The sequence below is a fragment of the Ambystoma mexicanum genome, chromosome 4p (genome assembly GCF_040938575.1).
Source record: "Ambystoma mexicanum isolate Mex_15411 chromosome 4p, UKY_AmexF1_1, whole genome shotgun sequence".
In the NCBI taxonomy this organism is placed as follows: domain Eukaryota; kingdom Metazoa; phylum Chordata; class Amphibia; order Caudata; family Ambystomatidae; genus Ambystoma; species Ambystoma mexicanum.
Window position 1 is genome coordinate 238,596,460 of NC_090927.1, and position 18,887 is coordinate 238,615,346.

Below are 18,887 nucleotides of genomic sequence, written 5' to 3' on the forward strand. Positions count from 1 at the left end.
CCTATCACTTCACCTCCCCAACCCATGTGTAGAAACCCTCCGACAGACTCTTAGCAACCACAACATCCACTGTCACCAATATGCAGACGACACACAAATATACTTCAAATTCTTCTCTCCCTTACAACACCACACTCTGAATGCATCATCACCACCTGGATGGCCACCCACTGCCTCATGCTCTTCAAATACAACACAATACCTCTTCATCCCCAGGTGCAACCTGACAGATCAAAGATATCACTACACACAACTCACATGTATCCCTCTCCATGCCAGTCAATTCCCTCTGCTTCACCATCGACACCCTCCCCCGACTATCCTTTTCACACAACATAGCCACCGTCACCGAAGCATGCAACGGCCAGCTACACCTCCAATGCTAGATAAGATACATCCTTCAACCTGATAGCTTATGTAAGGCAGTTAATGCAATACTTTGCTTCAAGCTGGACTATGAAACTCTATCCTCATTGGACTGTCCAACTACAACCTTGCCCCCCTGGAAGCCATGCAGAACCCACCAGCATGGTTCAATCTACACCCAAAAGCACTCAGACAACACCAACGTGCTCATCCAGCTGCACTGGCTAACAATAACCCAAGGAATCACTTTCAATGAGCTCTGTATCACATACGAGGACATCCACAACAAAACCTCATTCTAAGTTCAGAACAAACGTGCACCCATCACCCACATAAACAGACAAGCCAATCAAAATCTCCTACACACTACACTCTGCAAGCTAACCTGCTCACAAAAACGAGTCTTCATACAGTGTGCACCCAGAACCTGGAATGCCCCCCACCCCCCACCGACCCCACAACTGTGATGCAAGTTGCATCATCACCTTCCACTAAAGCCTCAAAATGTATATCTTCTCCACCACACATAACCAGCCACAACATCTCCCCTACTAGAGTTTGCATTTTGTAATCTTCCTATCCTGCCCTGAGTATGTCCTAACTTATTTTTATCTCCTTCCTTTTTAAATATGTAAGGCTCACCAGAACGCTTTAAGTGTAGCCAGTGCTGAAGAAAAGTTGTAATGTATTGACGTAGCCCGAGAGGCATACCTGGAGTTATGGACCCTGAGGATCGAGTGAAAGGCCTGAGCACAGTGAGGGCATTTAATGAGGCACACAGGCTCGTAACTCCAGGTACGTCCCGAAGAATCGTCTATGAAGCTTTTATATCCCAAACTTGTGATTTTAAAAAAATAGGGAACTATGGGTGTGGGGAAAGTGGAATGTTCCTGGGTGGGTGGCAGGAAGATGGCAGGGTAGTGTAGTGGGCAAAGTGAGGACAGTGGGTGAGAAAGGGGCTTGGGGGCTTGGGGAATGTTGGCACACATCTGGCTTGTGCAGCCTGGGCAAGGCGCGAGAAGCTGCAGAGAGCGGAGTTAATTCACGGCCCCGGTTTCCATACGTCAGCAGCGACCCGCAGTGGAGGTAAGGAGCGGTGAGCGTGGGGCCATGAAAATTCTTCTGGACCACGTCTGACAGGGGTGGCCCAGGTGAAGGCACGAGTACGGCAGGCAAATAATGGAGTCCTGGGTTGTGTATGCCTGTAGCAGCCAGAGATAAATGGGGGCAGTGCCAGCAGCGGAGCACACAGCGGGACTCTCGAGTGTGCAGGCAACGTGGAGAATGTTGAGGGAGCATTGCTCTTGATCCATCTCTGGGATCTAGCAGTTTGTGTAGCTCTGGGATTAGCCAATGTTCTGCGAACTCCTAACATTCAGAGGGATATAATAAGAATTCTGTCATGTTCCGATCAGGTATCCCTTACAATGACTTAACTTTCAGAGGGATTAGCCAATGTTCCATAAACTCCTAATATTCAGAGAGATATAATAAGAATTCGGTCATATTCCGATCAGGAAACCCTTACAATGACTTAACTTTCAGAGGGATTAGCCAATGTTCCATAAACTCCTAATATTCAGAGGGATATAATAAGAATTTGGTCGGGTTCCAAGCGATAAACTTTTGCAATGAGAAACGAGGCTAGATCAATAAACAAATGAGACAATGTTTTAAAGCTTTTGAAATGTATAGCTGGTAAAGTTAAATAATCCATGAAACCAAAAGTTATAAACCTATTAAATTAATGTACAACTGCTTTATCCAGTTATTTGGTTTTTAGTTCAAAAAAGAAACCTCAGAGTACAAAGCATGTGTGCAATTCTTTTCCCGAATGTCACATCACAGGGACTCATCGTTCAACTGAGAATGAGACAAAGGATTGTCAGTTAAGTATAGGGTCCCATCTGCATCACTCTTTCAACGTTACCAACTGTAGAAAAGGATGTACAGTTGCTGTGCTGGGGCAGCTATGAAGCAGGTGATCTTCAAATGATTCAGACACGCCTCGTCTGCTTCCTTCCACACTTTGATGCATGATCCAAATATTGATCAAGTACATAAGAGGAGACGTGTGGGCACCTGGCAGCCCTGAATTCATTGGGTTTTAATGTAATACACATGATCATATTCATCGACCAGTCTGCAATGAATACAATGGTTAAATACAGATTAACCCTGTGCCAAATCCATGCGGCGTCGTGGCAAGTTATCTAAGCGTAATGCACGAGTGTAGAGGGAAATGGGAAAGTGCTGTCAAGGTGTAAGTGTCCTTAAAAGAACGATAGGATATGTCTTGAGTTACTCCATGGAGGGAAATGCCATGTGCTCTTCCAGTACGGTTATACATGATGGTAGCAGTGAGGAGAATAAGCACAAGGGATAGGTGGGCGGCACGGGCCAGACTGAGGCAGGAAGGGAAATGGAAGGCTTACTGGACTCTACCCGCTTTTTCACAAGCCCAAAATCCCGTTATTACGAAACAGAAGTAAACGAGCCACTCCTTAAGGCATTCTTATGTCACCTTTAACTATTGGGTCTAAAATCTAAGTCGTTGCCATGTCAAATAACATTTGGAAAATAAAAACAAGAATGGTGTGTACTCTTTAGGAAAAGTGTGTACACTGGTCTTCATCCATCAAAACCGTAGATATGTGCATTATGGTATCAAGTTATGTTACTATGCGTTTGTACCGTTCGAAGCACCATTGTCGTGCCGTGGACTGTCAGGAGAGCAGAGGATTTTTCTTCTGCCTTTGGAAAATAGACTGTGGTGTGTGGCAGAAAGGAAGAAGGAAAACATTTGAGGGCAAGGGCACACCAACACGCTAACAACTTCAAAGATACGAGGGGTTGAGGAAGAAGGTTTGCAATCGTGGAGGTAGAGGGTGCATGTATAGTCTTTGGCACTGGACCACATGGAATGCTGATCAGAAAGAGAGGGGAAATCTAACATTTCATGGCAACGAGTATTTTCCTGTGATGGCCGGTACTAGAACATCAGAAGGTGGGACTAGAATTAGTCAAAGCATGTGTGTGTGTGATGGAGCTGGGATAAGCTCTGGCACGCCTTGTAAGTCTGGAGGGTTTATTTTCACGTAACATTTTAGGTGTCCCTTGTCGATCCCAAAAAAGTAGCCTGGGACTGCCAAGCCACCTGTCAGACGTGACAGAGTCTAGAATTTGCAGAGTAAAGGTGCATATGGAGCACTCAGGGGGAAAATTGGTATAGGGAAGATGTGGCGAGTCAGACCCTCTAAGAGCCAGGGAAGATGCGGCGAGTCAGACCCTCAAAGAACCAGGGAAGATGTGGCAAGTCAGACCCTCAAAGAACCAAGGAAGATGTGGCGAGTCAGACCCTCTAAGAGCCAGGGAAGATGTGGCGAGTCAGACCCTCTAAGAGCCAGGGAAGATGCGGCGAGTCAGACCCTCAAAGAACCAGGGAAGATGTGGCGAGTCAGACCCTCAAAGAACCATAAATGCATGGCCTCGAGGTGAGGGTCATTTCACAGATGACTTCTCTGGGCGAAACAACATGAAGTTTATGAGGAGAGCCTATGACATTTGGGCGAGGATGGCCCATCTATATTCATAAGGAAGTCATTGAAAAACACATATTGCCCGGTCTGTTGGCGAGGAAGAGAATATTGAAAATGTATTTCTTAGCGTAGACTCTACAGAGCCTACAATGGTGGTTCACTGGGCCTAATGTTATGTTATGTTCCTGTGATTTAATGCTGCGCACAGTGCCATTTTCATGGTCTGAAGGTGCTCTGGTGGATCTGAAAAGGAAGGAGGGTTGGGGGAGGTTAGTTAGTGGGATGGAGAGGAAAGCGCCAGAGAGCTTTGATATGCAGTTGTTAGCTTCAGTTTGGAAAAAAAAAAGGCCACTGTTGAGCTTGCTTCTAGCTAGTATGAGTTTGGTGTTGTTTTGGTGTGTGGATCTATATGGGACTGTCTGTGTGTCTGTGGTGTAATGCCAGAGCAACTTGGCGCACAACTACTCAGTCGCCCAACACGAGAGGCGGAGTGAGAGATGTACTGTCTGAAGTCCAAGACAGAACATTTCAAAATGCCCAGTCAAGCTGGAAGTCTTTGCAGAGGTGCACTTTTACCAATGCACACTATGACTGTGTCAATTCTTCGGAGGTCATCGTTACAAAGCACAAAAAAACTGGATAAGCAGGATGAGGAAGTATCGGGGAGGAAGACAAATGAGGATAGGCGGGTTCCCTCACCATTAAAAACTCCACTACGAGATGTGTCCACTGTGTGATGCGAGCCACAATGCAATCATGTTTTCACGGCAGGAATGCGCAGACTGAGAGTTTTGCCATTATTCACATGGGGGTGGGGCATCTCATGTAATTGTATTTGCTTCATACGTTCTGTATATAATCATTGCAGCCTTAAGCATCACCAGCTGTTTCTAGTAGCAATGTTATCAAGATCACATCACAGCACATGCGCACATGGACGGAGGCCGTTTTGAAGGACACGTGGGCAGGAGACTCACTTTGTGGCGAGGAGCATGTTCTTTCTGGAGTGGAGGTCGGAGGGGTCCGTGTGCTGTCGGTTCAGATATTCGGACACCGCCTTGGCTGGGAATTCCGTTTCGCAAATGTATCCGAAATCTCGCGCTAAGTGAACAGCTTCACCTGGGGAAGAAAAGAAGCAGAAAATAAGACTGTGGTCCGGTTCCCCGGTGGGGATGACAACGACGATGGGGGTGGCTCACAAACCGATGAAGTCACAGAATATGATTTACGGATCGAGAAGCGATACTGTGTGGCCTGTGTTTAGTCACCTCACCAAGGACAGGAATTGGGAGCGACTTTCAGATATGGGGACGATCCTCAATGGGAGGTGAACACCAGTCACACCAAGGGAACATGTTGCCAAAGTGTCGTCCAATTAAAGGCTTATTAGAAACCGCTGTATAGATATAGGGCCTGATTCGTAGAAAGTTTTGCACGGCTGAAAAGTGACTTTGCACTGCCGACACCAACCCTGATTCATGGAACTGTGCAAAGTGTCTTTTTGCAGTGCAAAGTTGGCAGTGCAAAGTCACTTTGCAGAGGGCAAACAATTCCATGAATCAGGCCCAGTGTCTTTGCTGTGCACCGACTGCCCCAGACGTTTCCATTACTTATCAGAGTTACAAAACAAATAACGTTACGTTTATTAAATGTATGTCATTTCTTCTTCCATCTGAGGGTGGACTAGAACATCTAACTGTTCACTTACTAACAACGGGCATTGACTAATTGTGCCACAGAGAATTCCCTGACACTGATACTCAGTAAACCCTGTAATAGCAATCTGAGCAAAAGCTAATTGTGTTCAATGTTATTAGTGACGACTAAAGCTGCACTGTTTAAATCCAGGATAAGTGTTGCATGTGTAAATTATTTAACAACGGATCATTGGGGAGGGGGGTCGGAAGGGAGGGGGGATGTGTGTGGGTGAGGGCTTGAGCCAGCAGGCATAGTCCTACCTTTATGTTTATGGCGTGTCCCGGCTTTTTATTTGAAAAAGCTGGTCACCCTAACTGGTAGCACAGTAGTACTTTACTTCGATGAAAGTACGTAGAACCCTGCGTACGCATCTTGCGGTCAGAGTCGCAAAAGAGGCGGAAGTTTAGTCTGATCCAAGCGCCCTCAAATGGACAATAATACTGGAATCACTGAATGCAATAATGGGAGGGGGAATTAAGGAGGTGAAACCAGAGGGTTCGGGGTAGTGGACCCATTGCAGACAATGGAGAGAGGAACCCTATTGGGGGAGTTGGCTCCGTTATCGGGACCCCAATGAAATGTGTGTTGGGTTCATTGTGGACCCATGGGCCCAGCTAAGTGGTAAATGCACAGGTGCATCCATTAAAGCCATAAGACACATTTCCGAATGTACCTCTGTGACCAGTGCACGGTTGAGAGATCCCCCGGTAGTATGTGTCACAGCCCAAATAAGGCACTATGTAGGGGAGCTTCTGAGGCCATATTACAGAAACTTTGCACTAGTGCAAGCACAATGACGCTGTTACAGGAATTGTTTGTTTTTTTCAGTTGCATAACTGTTTTTTTTTTTTTGTTGTTGTCTTAGTTGCGTATTTATAATGCACTTAAACACCCAGAGGTTTCTAAGCGTGGACCCGGGGATCGAACCTGTGTTGCTTCGTGTCGTCTTGCTTCCAAGGCGCGCACGTTGCCGTTAAGCTATCCTCCCAGGACAGCTTACAAATGTACAAAACATTGGGGGCCATACTAGAAAACCTTTGCACCATGGCAAGTGCCATTTTTCCTGGTGTTAGCACGGGGGCAAACATTGTATTAGAGCAAACTAGATATATACTTTTGATGCATTTGTGCAACAGGACAAAATGAGCCCTGGTACTAACACCATGTAAATAAGCACTTGTCCTGGTGCAAAGGTGCTCTAATATCGCCCCAGTGTTTTTGCACTAGGGTGATGATACCGTGCAAATGTGGCCGCAGTCTGAAGAGTTAAGCTCTGGGTTGGATAGAGCGGCCAGAGAGCGAGCTCCAGAAGGTGGCATGGAGGCGGCGCCTGTGGACCGAGTCCGGGGGTTGATTTGCACCATTCAGGGCTTGGAATTTCCATCGGCCCGGAGCTACTCTTAAAATGGGAATCCGATAAATGCGAGACCGGGTCGTTGCGCGGTGCCTGCGCCTGCAGCTGCGCGGAGATGGCCGCGGGAGGAATGGGCAGGTGTCCTCGGCCTCCAGACAGACGGGCACAAAGCCCGACGCCGCTCTTTGTTGTCTGACAACAGAGGCTGGAAGCGACCCTCCCCGCGGGGTCCACGAGAGGGGTCAGTTACTGGCTGTGAAGAGGAACATTAAACGTTCATTCGAAACCCGTGGCGCTGCATTGAGACAAAGGTGGCGGTGCGGGGAGACGCACACCTCCCCAGCCCCTGCCGCAGAACAGCCTCACAGCTCTTGCACGCATGCCCGCCCTGCTTTCACTCAGCCACCCACAGCAAGACTCCTTAAACTTCACCCTGCCCCTTTCAAAATGATGAAAAAGGACAGCTATTATTGCGCATTAAAACAAATCATCCGCAAGTGTTCTTACATAAATAAGGCATCGTCGCGCTTACACAAGGATGCGAGCTTCCCAATTGAATTTAAGCGTACACGTTTGCGGGGCTCACCAATGTGCAGTAGCCATACGCGAGAAGCCCTCCCAGTCCTGTTTTTTCCTCGGAATTCTGGGGCTTTTAGTTTTCCTAAGAATTAGAAAAGAGCCGCAAGTTCCAGAGCCCAAAGCGAACACAACAGGACCGGGGTGCCTTCTCAATCATGGCCACGGGAAACTTGAGGGCCCTGCACGTGTTTGAACTTCGAACTCTCCGTGATTTGTAGGGCCCGGGGGGGGTGGGGGGGGCACCGAAGAAGCTGGTGGGCCCCTGGCTAGCCCCCCTTCACTGGAACGTCCGGTGGGGGCGGGGAGGGGGGGTATAACATCGGGACAGATGTCTTCGCCCCGAGCTCGCTGTGAATGTTGGTCGCAGCAGCCACTGGTAAGCAATCTAGCACCCCATTTCGCCCTTTACAATATAATGGCACCCGCTTTGTTGTAATTAGGTGCGATAGTACGTTTATTTCTTTTGCGGGTTCTGCACGCGCACACGCGCAGGGTTTGATAAACTCGCTATGGGCTGTGTGGCGTTTAGGTATTGGAGGGGCTGATTGGTTTTCACGTTTGATTTACTCAAGGATGTGACTCGTTGTCTGTGTATGTGTAGACGTGTAAACGCGGCAGCCCGTGCATGGCTGCTTAAGGCATGCGCAAACACATATCACCAGCGAAAATTAAATTAAATAAGAAAAATGGAAAGGATAAAAAAAACATGAAAGATATGATATGATATGATATGGCATTTGTAACGCGCCTATACACGAGTGTTTCAAGGCGCGAAAGCATGCGTACATATTGATCTGCATCACCTCACATCTACACCAATTGCTAAAATAGCACGGTAACTAGGGAACAACACTATATCATCGAAGACGCGCCGTGAGCAGAGTTGCCCACTGAGACCACATCATAGTCTTAGCCTAAAGCGCACTCTATTCGGGAGTGTGTAGTTGCTCGTGCTGCATTATAATTACGAGCCTACAAGGCCCAGTATGTAAAGGACAATTGACTGGCTCCCTCACACACACACACACATGCCACCCAGCAGTAGTCCCTGCTTTGGCAGCTGCAGCACCACCAGCCCTCCCTGCTTGGCCAGGTGCAGCACCACCAGTCCCTCCCTGCTTGGCCAGGTGCAGCACCACCAGTCACCACCAGGTGCAGCACCACCAGTCCCTCCCTGCTTGGCCAGGTGCAGCACCACCAGCCCTCCCTGCTTGGCCAGGTGCAGCACCACCAGTCCCTCCCTGCTTGGCCAGGTGCAGCACCACCAGTCACCACCAGGTGCAGCACCACCAGTCCCTCCCTGCTTGGCCAGGTGCAGCACCACCAGCCCTCCCTGCTTGGCCAGGTGCAGCACCACCAGCCCTCCCTGCTTGGCCAGGTGCAGCACCACCAGCCCCTCCCTGCTTGGCCAGGTGCAGCACCACCAGTCCCTCCCTGCTTGGCCAGGTGCAGCACCACCAGTCACCACCAGGTGCAGCACCACCAGCCCTTGGCTGCTTGATCAGATGCAGCATCACTAGTCCATCTTGCTTAGCCAGGTTCATCACCAACAGTGCCCGTATGCATGAGCCTGGCGAGCCCTGTGGTCAACTGGTGGCTCCAGCCCGACTCTCGTTCCGGTACCCCCATACACCACAGGCCTGCCACAGGCCCCACTATGGCTGCTAGTATCCAGATTGACAAATAAAAAAAAAATTAAAAAAAGCATAGTCTGTGCTGCAGGCCCACCCACACACCACCCTCTGATCCATGACTTCCTGTCCCGCCCCCAGACAACACGATTGGCTGGGGGCAGAACAAGGAGTCATTCGGTGAAGGAGACAGGCGTGAGCAGGCCACCAGCTATGGATTCAAGTAGGCCCCATTCCCCGCTCTATCTTTCTTTATGGGCATTTCTTTCCATTTTGCCGGCGCTGCGTGGGCAAAGTGGAAAGAAATGCCCAAATTTGAAAAAAAAAATATCTGGCCCAGCTGGCAGCTCGGGTGCCGACAAGGCACCAGGGCCGTGTTTATTTTTTTATTCCTTTTTCTGCATTTCTTTCCATTTTGCCCGCAGCGCTGCCAATATGGAAAGAACTGCGCAAAATAGGAAACAAATTAATGCAGCCCCGATGGTGGCTCACCAGGGGCACGTTTATTTGTTTTTGGGATGGGGAGGGATGGGGATTTCCTGGGCTCGGCCGTGGTGGGCTCCTAGGGTCAAGGCCTGACCCCTAGGCTCGGCCCTACCATTGAAATCCCTGGCTACCCTATCTATGTGCCTGGACAGGTGCAGTGAGGAAGAACAATATGCCATTCATAGCTCCTGCCCCTCCCCTGCACCAATAGCACACAGTTTAGAGATGCTACTCATTGAGACAGCCATCCACACTCATCCAACACAGGTACAGCAGGGCATCGGGACAGCATGTGCTGAAGATGGCAAAACCATTGCTACTAACATTGTGATTGTAAAGGAGCATGCATTAGACACAAAGCAAACATGCACTCCACAGGAAGAACATATACAATAGCTAATATATGCATTTGGACATGAATAAAATTGACATAGCATCCACAGGCATGAAGAACACTAGCATGACCAATGTATACATTGAATGCAGCATGAACGGCACACAAATATTGCTTGCTTAAACAGGAGCAAGTGTGCAGTGGGGCAGCTGCCTTATTAAAAACGGAAGCCGTAGCATGTCTCTGAATGAGCACAGGCTTCAACGCCCCGAGAAAACTCAAAAGGCTGAAGCCACAGAAATACATATCCGTGCAGAGCTGAGGCAGTAGCTGGCAACTAGTGCCAAGTTTAGAGTGAAATAAGGGAAGATTGAACGGCAGAACAAAGACACAAGACAGCAATTCCCAAGAAGCAAGTAGTAAACTCACAGATTCAGTTTCAGAAGGGCACAAACAACCTTTTGATGGCCAGGTGCAGTACAACAGTAAGACAAAAGACTTCATGAAGAATAACTAAAGAACGTCCCCAATGGCAACAGAAAACCTGACACATTAATATTAGCTAAAACCTCAATAAATAGGAGGTCAATCTATTCCAAATATGGTCCCATAGCATGTGACCCATAATTGGAGAACACTGGCCATTCATTAGAAGTAGAAGTAAATAAAGATAGGACACCTGTTCTACTCTCTAAATGCACATATAGGCACAAGGCCAAGTACAAAGGGATTGCTCGGTCTCATAGCCTGAGAACGAGGGATGGTAACTTTTAACTGAAGGAAGAATGGTCCGTGGGCGCCCTCTCCCCCTAATCTATGTCTGGCTCATAAGTGTCCAAGGTTGGTTAGCAATGTGCCAACCTAGCAACATTCTTGGAGTTATGCCGAGCATCAAGTAGTATTCCAACCAAACCCTTGTCCTGAAGATGATGTAGATTAACCTTGATAAATAAAGGGGTGGTTCCAGGTGGAACCATCAGATATTTCTAACCCAATAAAATGTTTAAGCCTTATGGAATGCATATGTAGCAAAATCCGCTAACCTATCCTCGTAGGTTTTGTAAAAAGATATTATGTTATGACATTGGGGATGATGAGTTTGTAGCACTTAAGCAATTGTCTTTGGATATGTTGAGAGCAGCAAGACTTGAATGCTTGTATGTTGTCGCGGATTTGTTTCGATGTGAATAAAGGTGGGTTTTTGCTGTGCACTTTGTCTACTCCATCATTGTGTCTGGTTTGGATTGACTCTGATGCCTCTTAGTCTATCTGAGAATTTTGGGGCCACCTTAGTAGCATCACTAGCCCCCACCCATTTGACCACCTGCAGCATAGCCACTATCTTCCCCTGCTTGGACAGGTGCAGCACCACTAGTCCTCCCTGCTTGGCCAGATGCAGCATCACGTGTACCCTCCCCTGCTTAGCCAGGTGCCGCATCAGGAGTTCCCTTCCCTGCTTGGCCAAGTGCATAATCCTCAGCCCCCCTTGCTTAGCCAGGATCAACAAAACCAACCCCCGCCCCCAAATCCCCTCCCACTTGGCACGGTGCAGCATCAGCAGTGGCCACACTGCAATCTCCTTCAGTGAACACCCGCAGGAGGTGGTGATGATACCGTGGGTGGAGTCCTCTGCCCCCAGCGCCCTTACCTTCCACCAAGGAGGTAAGAAGGGTGACATTGGCGGCCTTGCGCCGACCCGCCGGCAGGTTCAGCCCGATCTTCTCCAGCCTCTCCCGTAGCGACCGACCACCGTTTTTCGACTTCGCTCTGAAAGTGAAAAATACCACCATGAAAGACCGGCCCTGGAATAAGGGAGGAATCGGTGTTAGGTCTTTTTAGCTGTGCCAATACTTGTTACCAATAAAGCATTAGATCAGTTTGTCACACTGAGTTTCTACTGGATCCAGTTAGTGGCCCTTTTACCGCCTGTCACGAAACTTTGGGAAACACCTCAAGTATGTCCTAATGTTCAAACCCCCATATACTGCGTCTGGATCCAGTAGAAATCATTCTAATCTGGAAAGAATATTTCCCCTCCCCCTGCCCCGGTAGGGGCTTCAAAGTGGTAGGGAGTTTAAAGATGACTGGCAGGGATGGGCAGAGACTGTCCACTCGCTACCAGTACAGTAGCCAAATTGCCCTGTAACTACCCCCGTTACAGAAATGTATTATAAAAGAACTAGTAAGAATTTTTTTTAAAAAAATGTTTCAGCCCGTCTTGCTGTGGTGTTTTTTGTGTTTTCTGCTTACTACCAAAGTCAGAAGGACTCCACTTCAGAGGACATGAGGTGGGGGGGGGGGCAGGAGAGGGGTGGATGTCGATAAAGTGATTTACGTTGTGCTCATGTTTTCAAGTTCCAGACTTATCTGTAGAGCAAACTCACATGTCCATGCCCCCTATCCTTCCTAATGCTTCTCCTCCCTGTCCACCCCTTTCCTCTATGTCTTCCTCCTTCTGCCCCCAAACCTCCCCACTCTCCCTTCTTCCCACCAGTATGTCTGAATGGAAAACAAATACTCTGGGATTTCACCGCATGGGAGGGACATAATGATAATGATGTGTTATTTATATAGTGCTGTAATCCAAGGCGCTTTACAGAGCACATATTTACATACAATATCACCCAACCGAAATTGGTACTCATTTATCAACCTCGGAAGGGTGAAAGGCTGAGGTGGCCTTGCCAGGATTCGAACCTGCGACCTGCAGATCATGCTCAGATGGCAGCAGCGAGCGCTTAACCCGCTGAGCTATCTTACCGGCTACGTAATGGCAGGTGGTGGTATCGGTGGAGTCATAGCCGTTAAGAAAGAGACTCTTATAAGGTGTAAAAAAAAGGCAGTGCTAAAGTAAAGTAATGCCTCGTTTTTAAGAGACAAGTCGAAACCTAAACAGATCACATAATAAACCAAATCGACAACATATATATTGAAATAGTAACATGCTGAGCATATAGAGTTTTCTTATAGCTTTACTTCCCCGTACGGAATGGAAGCCTTCTATTACCTACATGGAAAGTTATGTGAACATAAAAAAATAAAATCTGGGTTTAAAATGTACCATCAAGAGTGAAAGAAACACAGCGAAAGAAGATGCTCTTACAGAACTTGTAGTCATTGGTGCACACACTTTGTAGCTTTTTCCACCACCTGAATTTCTAATATGTCACCAGCTGACCTTGTAACACACGGACACCACTGCCAGTCACCCACTCGCTGCTGCTTCTGCAGCCTCTCGTGACGTGTCTTAATGCAAAGCCAGGACCAGCGCTCTTCCGGCCTTAGAACTTAATTTGAAGTGTGGGGACCTCAGAACTGCTATTGGAAAGGTGGAGAAGGTTGACCTCTGGGGGAGCAGTGTTTGACAAGTTTCTGAATATGTATGGCCCAATTGCAATATATCCCTTTCTGATTTACTTCCCATCTCCCTGTTTTCCTGCAACTCCCGTCCACTCCCCCCTCCATCTTCCGCATGCAGGTGTGGCCGTCTTACCTCCGGAGAACTCCGCCGAGGAGGGATGCGTTCAGGCACTCAGGGGGGGAGAGCCGCCTCTGCACCTCCCCCACTGTCACTTTGTACTTGGAGGTGGAGCTGAGCAGGGAGAGGCGGCCGGGCACGGAGCAGAACACCTCTCCGGCGTTCACCGACATGCCGCCCAGGAAGCCGTCTTTATTCATCATCAGCGACGTCACCGACTTGGACGGAACCGGAACTGCGGAGCAGAGGAGGAAAAACCTGGTCATATAACGAACACTGGCTGGTCCAAGCTTGCATACTTTAATAACTCTAAGAATGTCATAGCCACACAAAAAAGCGAAATGCGGGGAGGTGAAAACAGAATAATTGGGAAATCGCAATCATAGGGGGCCTGATTTTGAAACGGTTTGTTTTTAGTCCCATCAAAAACGTGTAGTCAGGATCCGGGCGCGTTCCACCAACATAGGGAACGTTGGCAATGGTGCATTTTGCGCACCTTTTAACGGTGCGTGTCAAGGATCATATATATCGCACATATATAAATATATTACATAAGTACTACTAACTAAGTCCATGCGCCTCGAGCGACAGAGTGGCCACGCGGGTTACTTTGTATACAATTAGAAGGCCTAAACGGAAACGGCCCCCCGGAAGTCTAACCTGCGAAATGGCGCTTGTACCACTTCACTGGAATTTTGCAGGAACGCCCATGTGTGTTGAACTGTTGAATCAGTGGGTAACACATTCTCTGGATTTGTGGACGAATAGATTCTCCTAAATTAGATGGCCGCTCTCATATCGCCTGCCACCGTAAAGGTTTTTTTTTTTTTTAAATAGTTTAATCCCCAAAGTTCCTATTAGAAAAGGAGTCCCAGATCATCATGTGCACAAGGACGCATGCGCCAAAGAAGGTTTATTGGAAACATGAATTCCTCTGTATGGGAAGGTGGGTGTAAACCGTGCATTGGAAACACCGTGATTTACATAAACTTTTTTTTTTAAATCAGGCCCCTTGTTTTAATAATGGTGTTACTTTCCGAAATTAACACTATTCGCGATACTGGCACCCTTTGTATGTACCCACCCCCCTTCGTTGTGCGGGGTCCTCGTCACGTTTTCTAAAAAAAAAAAAAAAAAAAAAAAGAATAACCCTCCCAAATTATTTTATGTATAAAAGGATAACAGCCAAGTTTTTTGACCAGGCCCACTCAATCAGATGTTACACGTGCACGTGTATATGCGCACATTCCCACGTATGCCTTCGAACATCTGTCTTGACTTGTATTCACTACAGAATTCATGAAATAAATGCACCCATGTTGCTCCAGTATGCTGCAAATATATACAACGTCTGCGCAGAAGTGTGAGTCGCATTGGTCCGCGGACTCTCCAACTTTCCACGTCTCCCAGAATAGATTCATAATACCATTTATCCATGCATATTCTATTCTGTTATTCATCTCGTGTGTGTGTGTGTGTTTGTGTGCGTGTGTGGCTAACAAAAAAGAAACCCAATTCATTATATTGTTGAGCGAAAACAGCGCCAAATAACTATAATGTGTTCAACACAACTGATGTATACGCCAGAAAACAATGCGCATCTGTTGCTGACATTGCAATGTCTACATGCGTTCATTTTCTATTGATGTGCACTGAAGAGGCGTACACACACACACAAACTGCATTGTCTACATGTGTTCATTTTCTATTGATGTGCACTGAAGAGGCGCACACACGCACACACACACACTCACTGCATTGTCTACATGCGTTCATTGTCTATTGATGTGCACTGAAGAGGCGTGCACACAGACACACACGCACACACACACACATACACACTCACTGCATTGTCTGCATGTGTTCATTTCTATTGATGTGCACTGAAGAGGCGTGCACACACACACACTCACTGCATTGTCTACATGTGTTCATTTTCTATTTATGTGCACTGAAGAGGCGTGCACACAGACACACACGCACACACACACACACACACTCACTGCATTGTCTGCATGTGTTCATTTTCTATTGATGTGCACTGAAGAGGCGTGCACACACACACTCACTGCATTGTCTACATGTTTTCATTTTCTATTTATGTGCACTGAAGAGGCGTGCACACAGACACACACGCACACACACACACTCACTGCATTGTCTGCATGTGTTCATTTTCTATTGATGTGCACTGAAGAGGCATGCACACACACACTCACTGCATTGTCTACATGTGTTCATTTTCTATTTATGTGCACTGAAGAGGCGTGCACACAGACACACACGCACACACACACACACACACACACACTCACTGCATTGTCTGCATGTGTTCATTTTCTATTGATGTGCACTGAAGAGGCGTGCACACACACACTCACTGCATTGTCTACATGTGTTCATTTTCTATTTATGTGCACTGAAGAGGCGTGCACACAGACACACACGCACACACACACACACACACACACTCACTGCATTGTCTGCATGTGTTCATTTTCTATTGATGTGCACTGAAGAGGCGTGCACACACACACTCACTGCATTGTCTACATGTGTTCATTTTCTATTTATGTGCACTGAAGAGGCGTGCACACGGACACACACGGACACACACTCACTGCACTGTCTACTGGTGTTCCTTTTCTATTAATGTCCAATGTTGAGGCGAGTGCGTACACACACTTAAATATAAAGGGCCCAATTCATGGACCTTTTAGAGAGGTGGTAAGTGACTTGCCACGTGTGCAAACTGTCTTTGCACCACTCTGTGACTCGGGGTGTTTGTTGGCAGTGCAAGAGACTTTTCACTGCGCTAAAAGTTCCATGAATGGGGCCACTCTCTATAGATCCCTTAAAACACACCTCCAGTCGAGTAGTAGAGAGCCTAGGCCAGTGCTTGGACGGGGCGCGTGCATGTGGCCCCAGAATCCATCAACACAGTGCTTGGAGTGCACACACAGACATTAGCCCGACGAAGGGCAAATGCGTAAAAACAAACACAGGAGTACACGCCCAAGTGCATTTGGAGTAATTGCTCTGTCTTCATTTTTGAAGAATTGCATCCCCTCGGGGCGCCATCAAATTGTGTTGCACAACAACACGTGTTATTGATGTACATTTAAAACAGACGCCTGAACCTGTACTTTTTCATCCAGTAAAATCATTTAATGGCCAGTCTATTTTAATTTTAATTTGTTTTTTTTCAATTTCAGAACCTGTACTTTGTAGGCCAGTAAAATCATGTAATGATCAGTCTATTTTACTTTTTTTTTTCATTTCAGAAATTGGACTATTCGCACGCACTTATTGAAGCGCTATAGTGCGTTTTGCGCATGATTCATTTGCGTCGTTTTACGGCATGCCGCAAAACCTGGCACGTGTGCTGTAGGCTAAAGCGGGCAGTGTGGCTTACCACTGGGGAAAGGTTCAGTGATGGCAATGTATCGCCGCACTCTATGCAAGAGAGGGTGTGTGCCCGCCCGCGCTCTGCCACCATGTGCCCTCACTGGCTCTGGGACATGGATGGGCCAAACCACGGGTATGGCTAGGCCTTCCCCCTCATGCAATAACCTGCAGTACATTAGGACAGACACGTGATTCCATAATATGGAAGCATGCTGCCAAGTCCTACGAGGAAGTGCAGTAAATCGAATTACTGCACATCGAGGCAACGGAAGTTTCAGAGGTCTGTACGTCCGCGCCTGGCGCGCGGCGCCCTTAATGTGTTCCATGAGTGCGCCGAGCGCAGAGAACGCTGTTCCGATCCAACGATACATAAATGCATATATAACTACACAAAGTAAAGAAGTGAGTCCAATATCCACAGCGGCCTGCGCCCGGCTACCGGCGTCGCGGTTCACCCCCAGCTGGATGCGTGCCGTGCCTACAGCCTGTGCGAGGTGGTGGGGGAGGTGTGTGCGTGCGTGTGTGTGGGGTGGGGGGGGTACGGGGTGGTTGCTCATGTTGCAGGACTCGTGCACTTTAAGAGTATCAATAGTCCAAATCATTGACCTGCTTGCTGTTTACGTCCCGCTCTTTTCGCTCTCTTTTTCCCACCACCGCCCGTTTCGGTAATGCTGCCGTCCACATAATCCGTGCTTTTCGAGAAATGCCGCCCTCGCCTTGAATCTGGAGGGAGCGTGGGGTTGATTATACAAAGCTAACGCTTTGAGGAAGTGGACGACCGAGGAGCCGTGGCTGTGAACCGTGCACGTGTGCGCCGTGCAGCTCGGGAGAAGTGGGTACAGAGCAGGCGTGCGCACTGCGCCTCCCCGCCCCATCATGATTTGGTGAACCCATTGCGCACCAATGAGCTGATGAAAAAGACGAGCGGGCATGGGCAGTGCCCTCCTAACCCGGGGTGCATCGCACGAATGAAGGCAACAGTGAAACGCACCCCCTCGATCTCGCCCGTGCCCATTGCCTTCATGTTGGATGGCTCCGGGGATGAGGGTGTGCGCCTCGCACCTTCGGAGAGTGCACTGGGTGGCCAGGACGAGACGCGTCTGCGCGAGGCTCAAAACCCGTTCGGGGGTACACGCTGTTATCTAAATAAGGGGTCGTGAAATGAAACGCTGCAGGTGTTTGATAAGCCCTCCCCCCCTTCACCTCTGGCCTGCGCAGTTAATGGGGAGGGTTCATGGGAGCTGTAGTCGAGAGCACCAGGCTGCAGACCGCTTGGTATCCGACCTTAGCTGCTTCTGATATTTTGGACTACCTCTACCATAATGCCTCACTGTAGACTTTTCCTGGCCAGTGCTAGTGGCAGTTGCAACTTACACCGCAGGAGAGCCGAAGGTTGCATATCCCTGTGCACGCTGCTTCTTGTAATACATTGCGTCTAATGGTGTCTGTGGCATCGTGTTATTTCCAGCTTCCGTGCACGAGTACCGGACAATCATATGTAACGTGAGACTTCCATGTCAGATTTCTCCCTCTCGTATGTGTTGTACAATAGATGCCAACATGCCCCTGTGCGTTCAGGAGGCGACATTTCCGCGCTCGTTTTTCTTTGTATTCTTGGACTTGAAATCATGAATGTAAAGCGCTTGAGGTTAAAGCGCTATATTAAAAATCAAATTATTATTGTTATTATTTATCTATCATAAATCAAGGTTTACAGTTCCCAGAATGCAAATAAAAAACTGAAACACCATCTCCGATGGCCACGGGCTGTTGCGCGCTCTACAAATACAAATAAATAAATAAATAAATAAATAAACGTTACCACTCCTGATGTTTTCGCCCAATTTAAATGGTTCTCATTTTATGGAACTTGAAAGCCCTGCACGAGTGACATCAAACCAAACGGACTCTAGATAGTCCCTTGCTGGAGCTCTGGCCCCTTACTTGAACACATTATGCAATTCTGGACGAATCTGTCCCGCACTCCCTCGACAAGGCTTGCTGACCAACACAT

At 47.9% G+C, this 18,887-nt stretch overlaps 1 protein-coding gene across 4 annotated transcripts in view; it reads right to left on the bottom strand.

Annotated features, from left to right (window-relative positions):
• TFAP2B (transcription factor AP-2 beta) overlaps positions 1-18,887 on the bottom strand; it is a 104,912-nt gene that overhangs the window by 16,021 nt on the left and 70,004 nt on the right. For all 4 annotated transcript variants that reach the window (XM_069605756.1, XM_069605759.1, XM_069605758.1 and 1 more), the window contains 3 exons: positions 13,481-13,700; positions 11,636-11,754; positions 4,883-5,024 (listed from right to left, as the gene is read on the bottom strand). In XM_069605756.1, the coding sequence (XP_069461857.1) occupies positions 4,883-5,024; positions 11,636-11,754; positions 13,481-13,700 (481 nt within the window). The remainder of the gene's footprint in view (positions 1-4,882; positions 5,025-11,635; positions 11,755-13,480; positions 13,701-18,887) is intronic.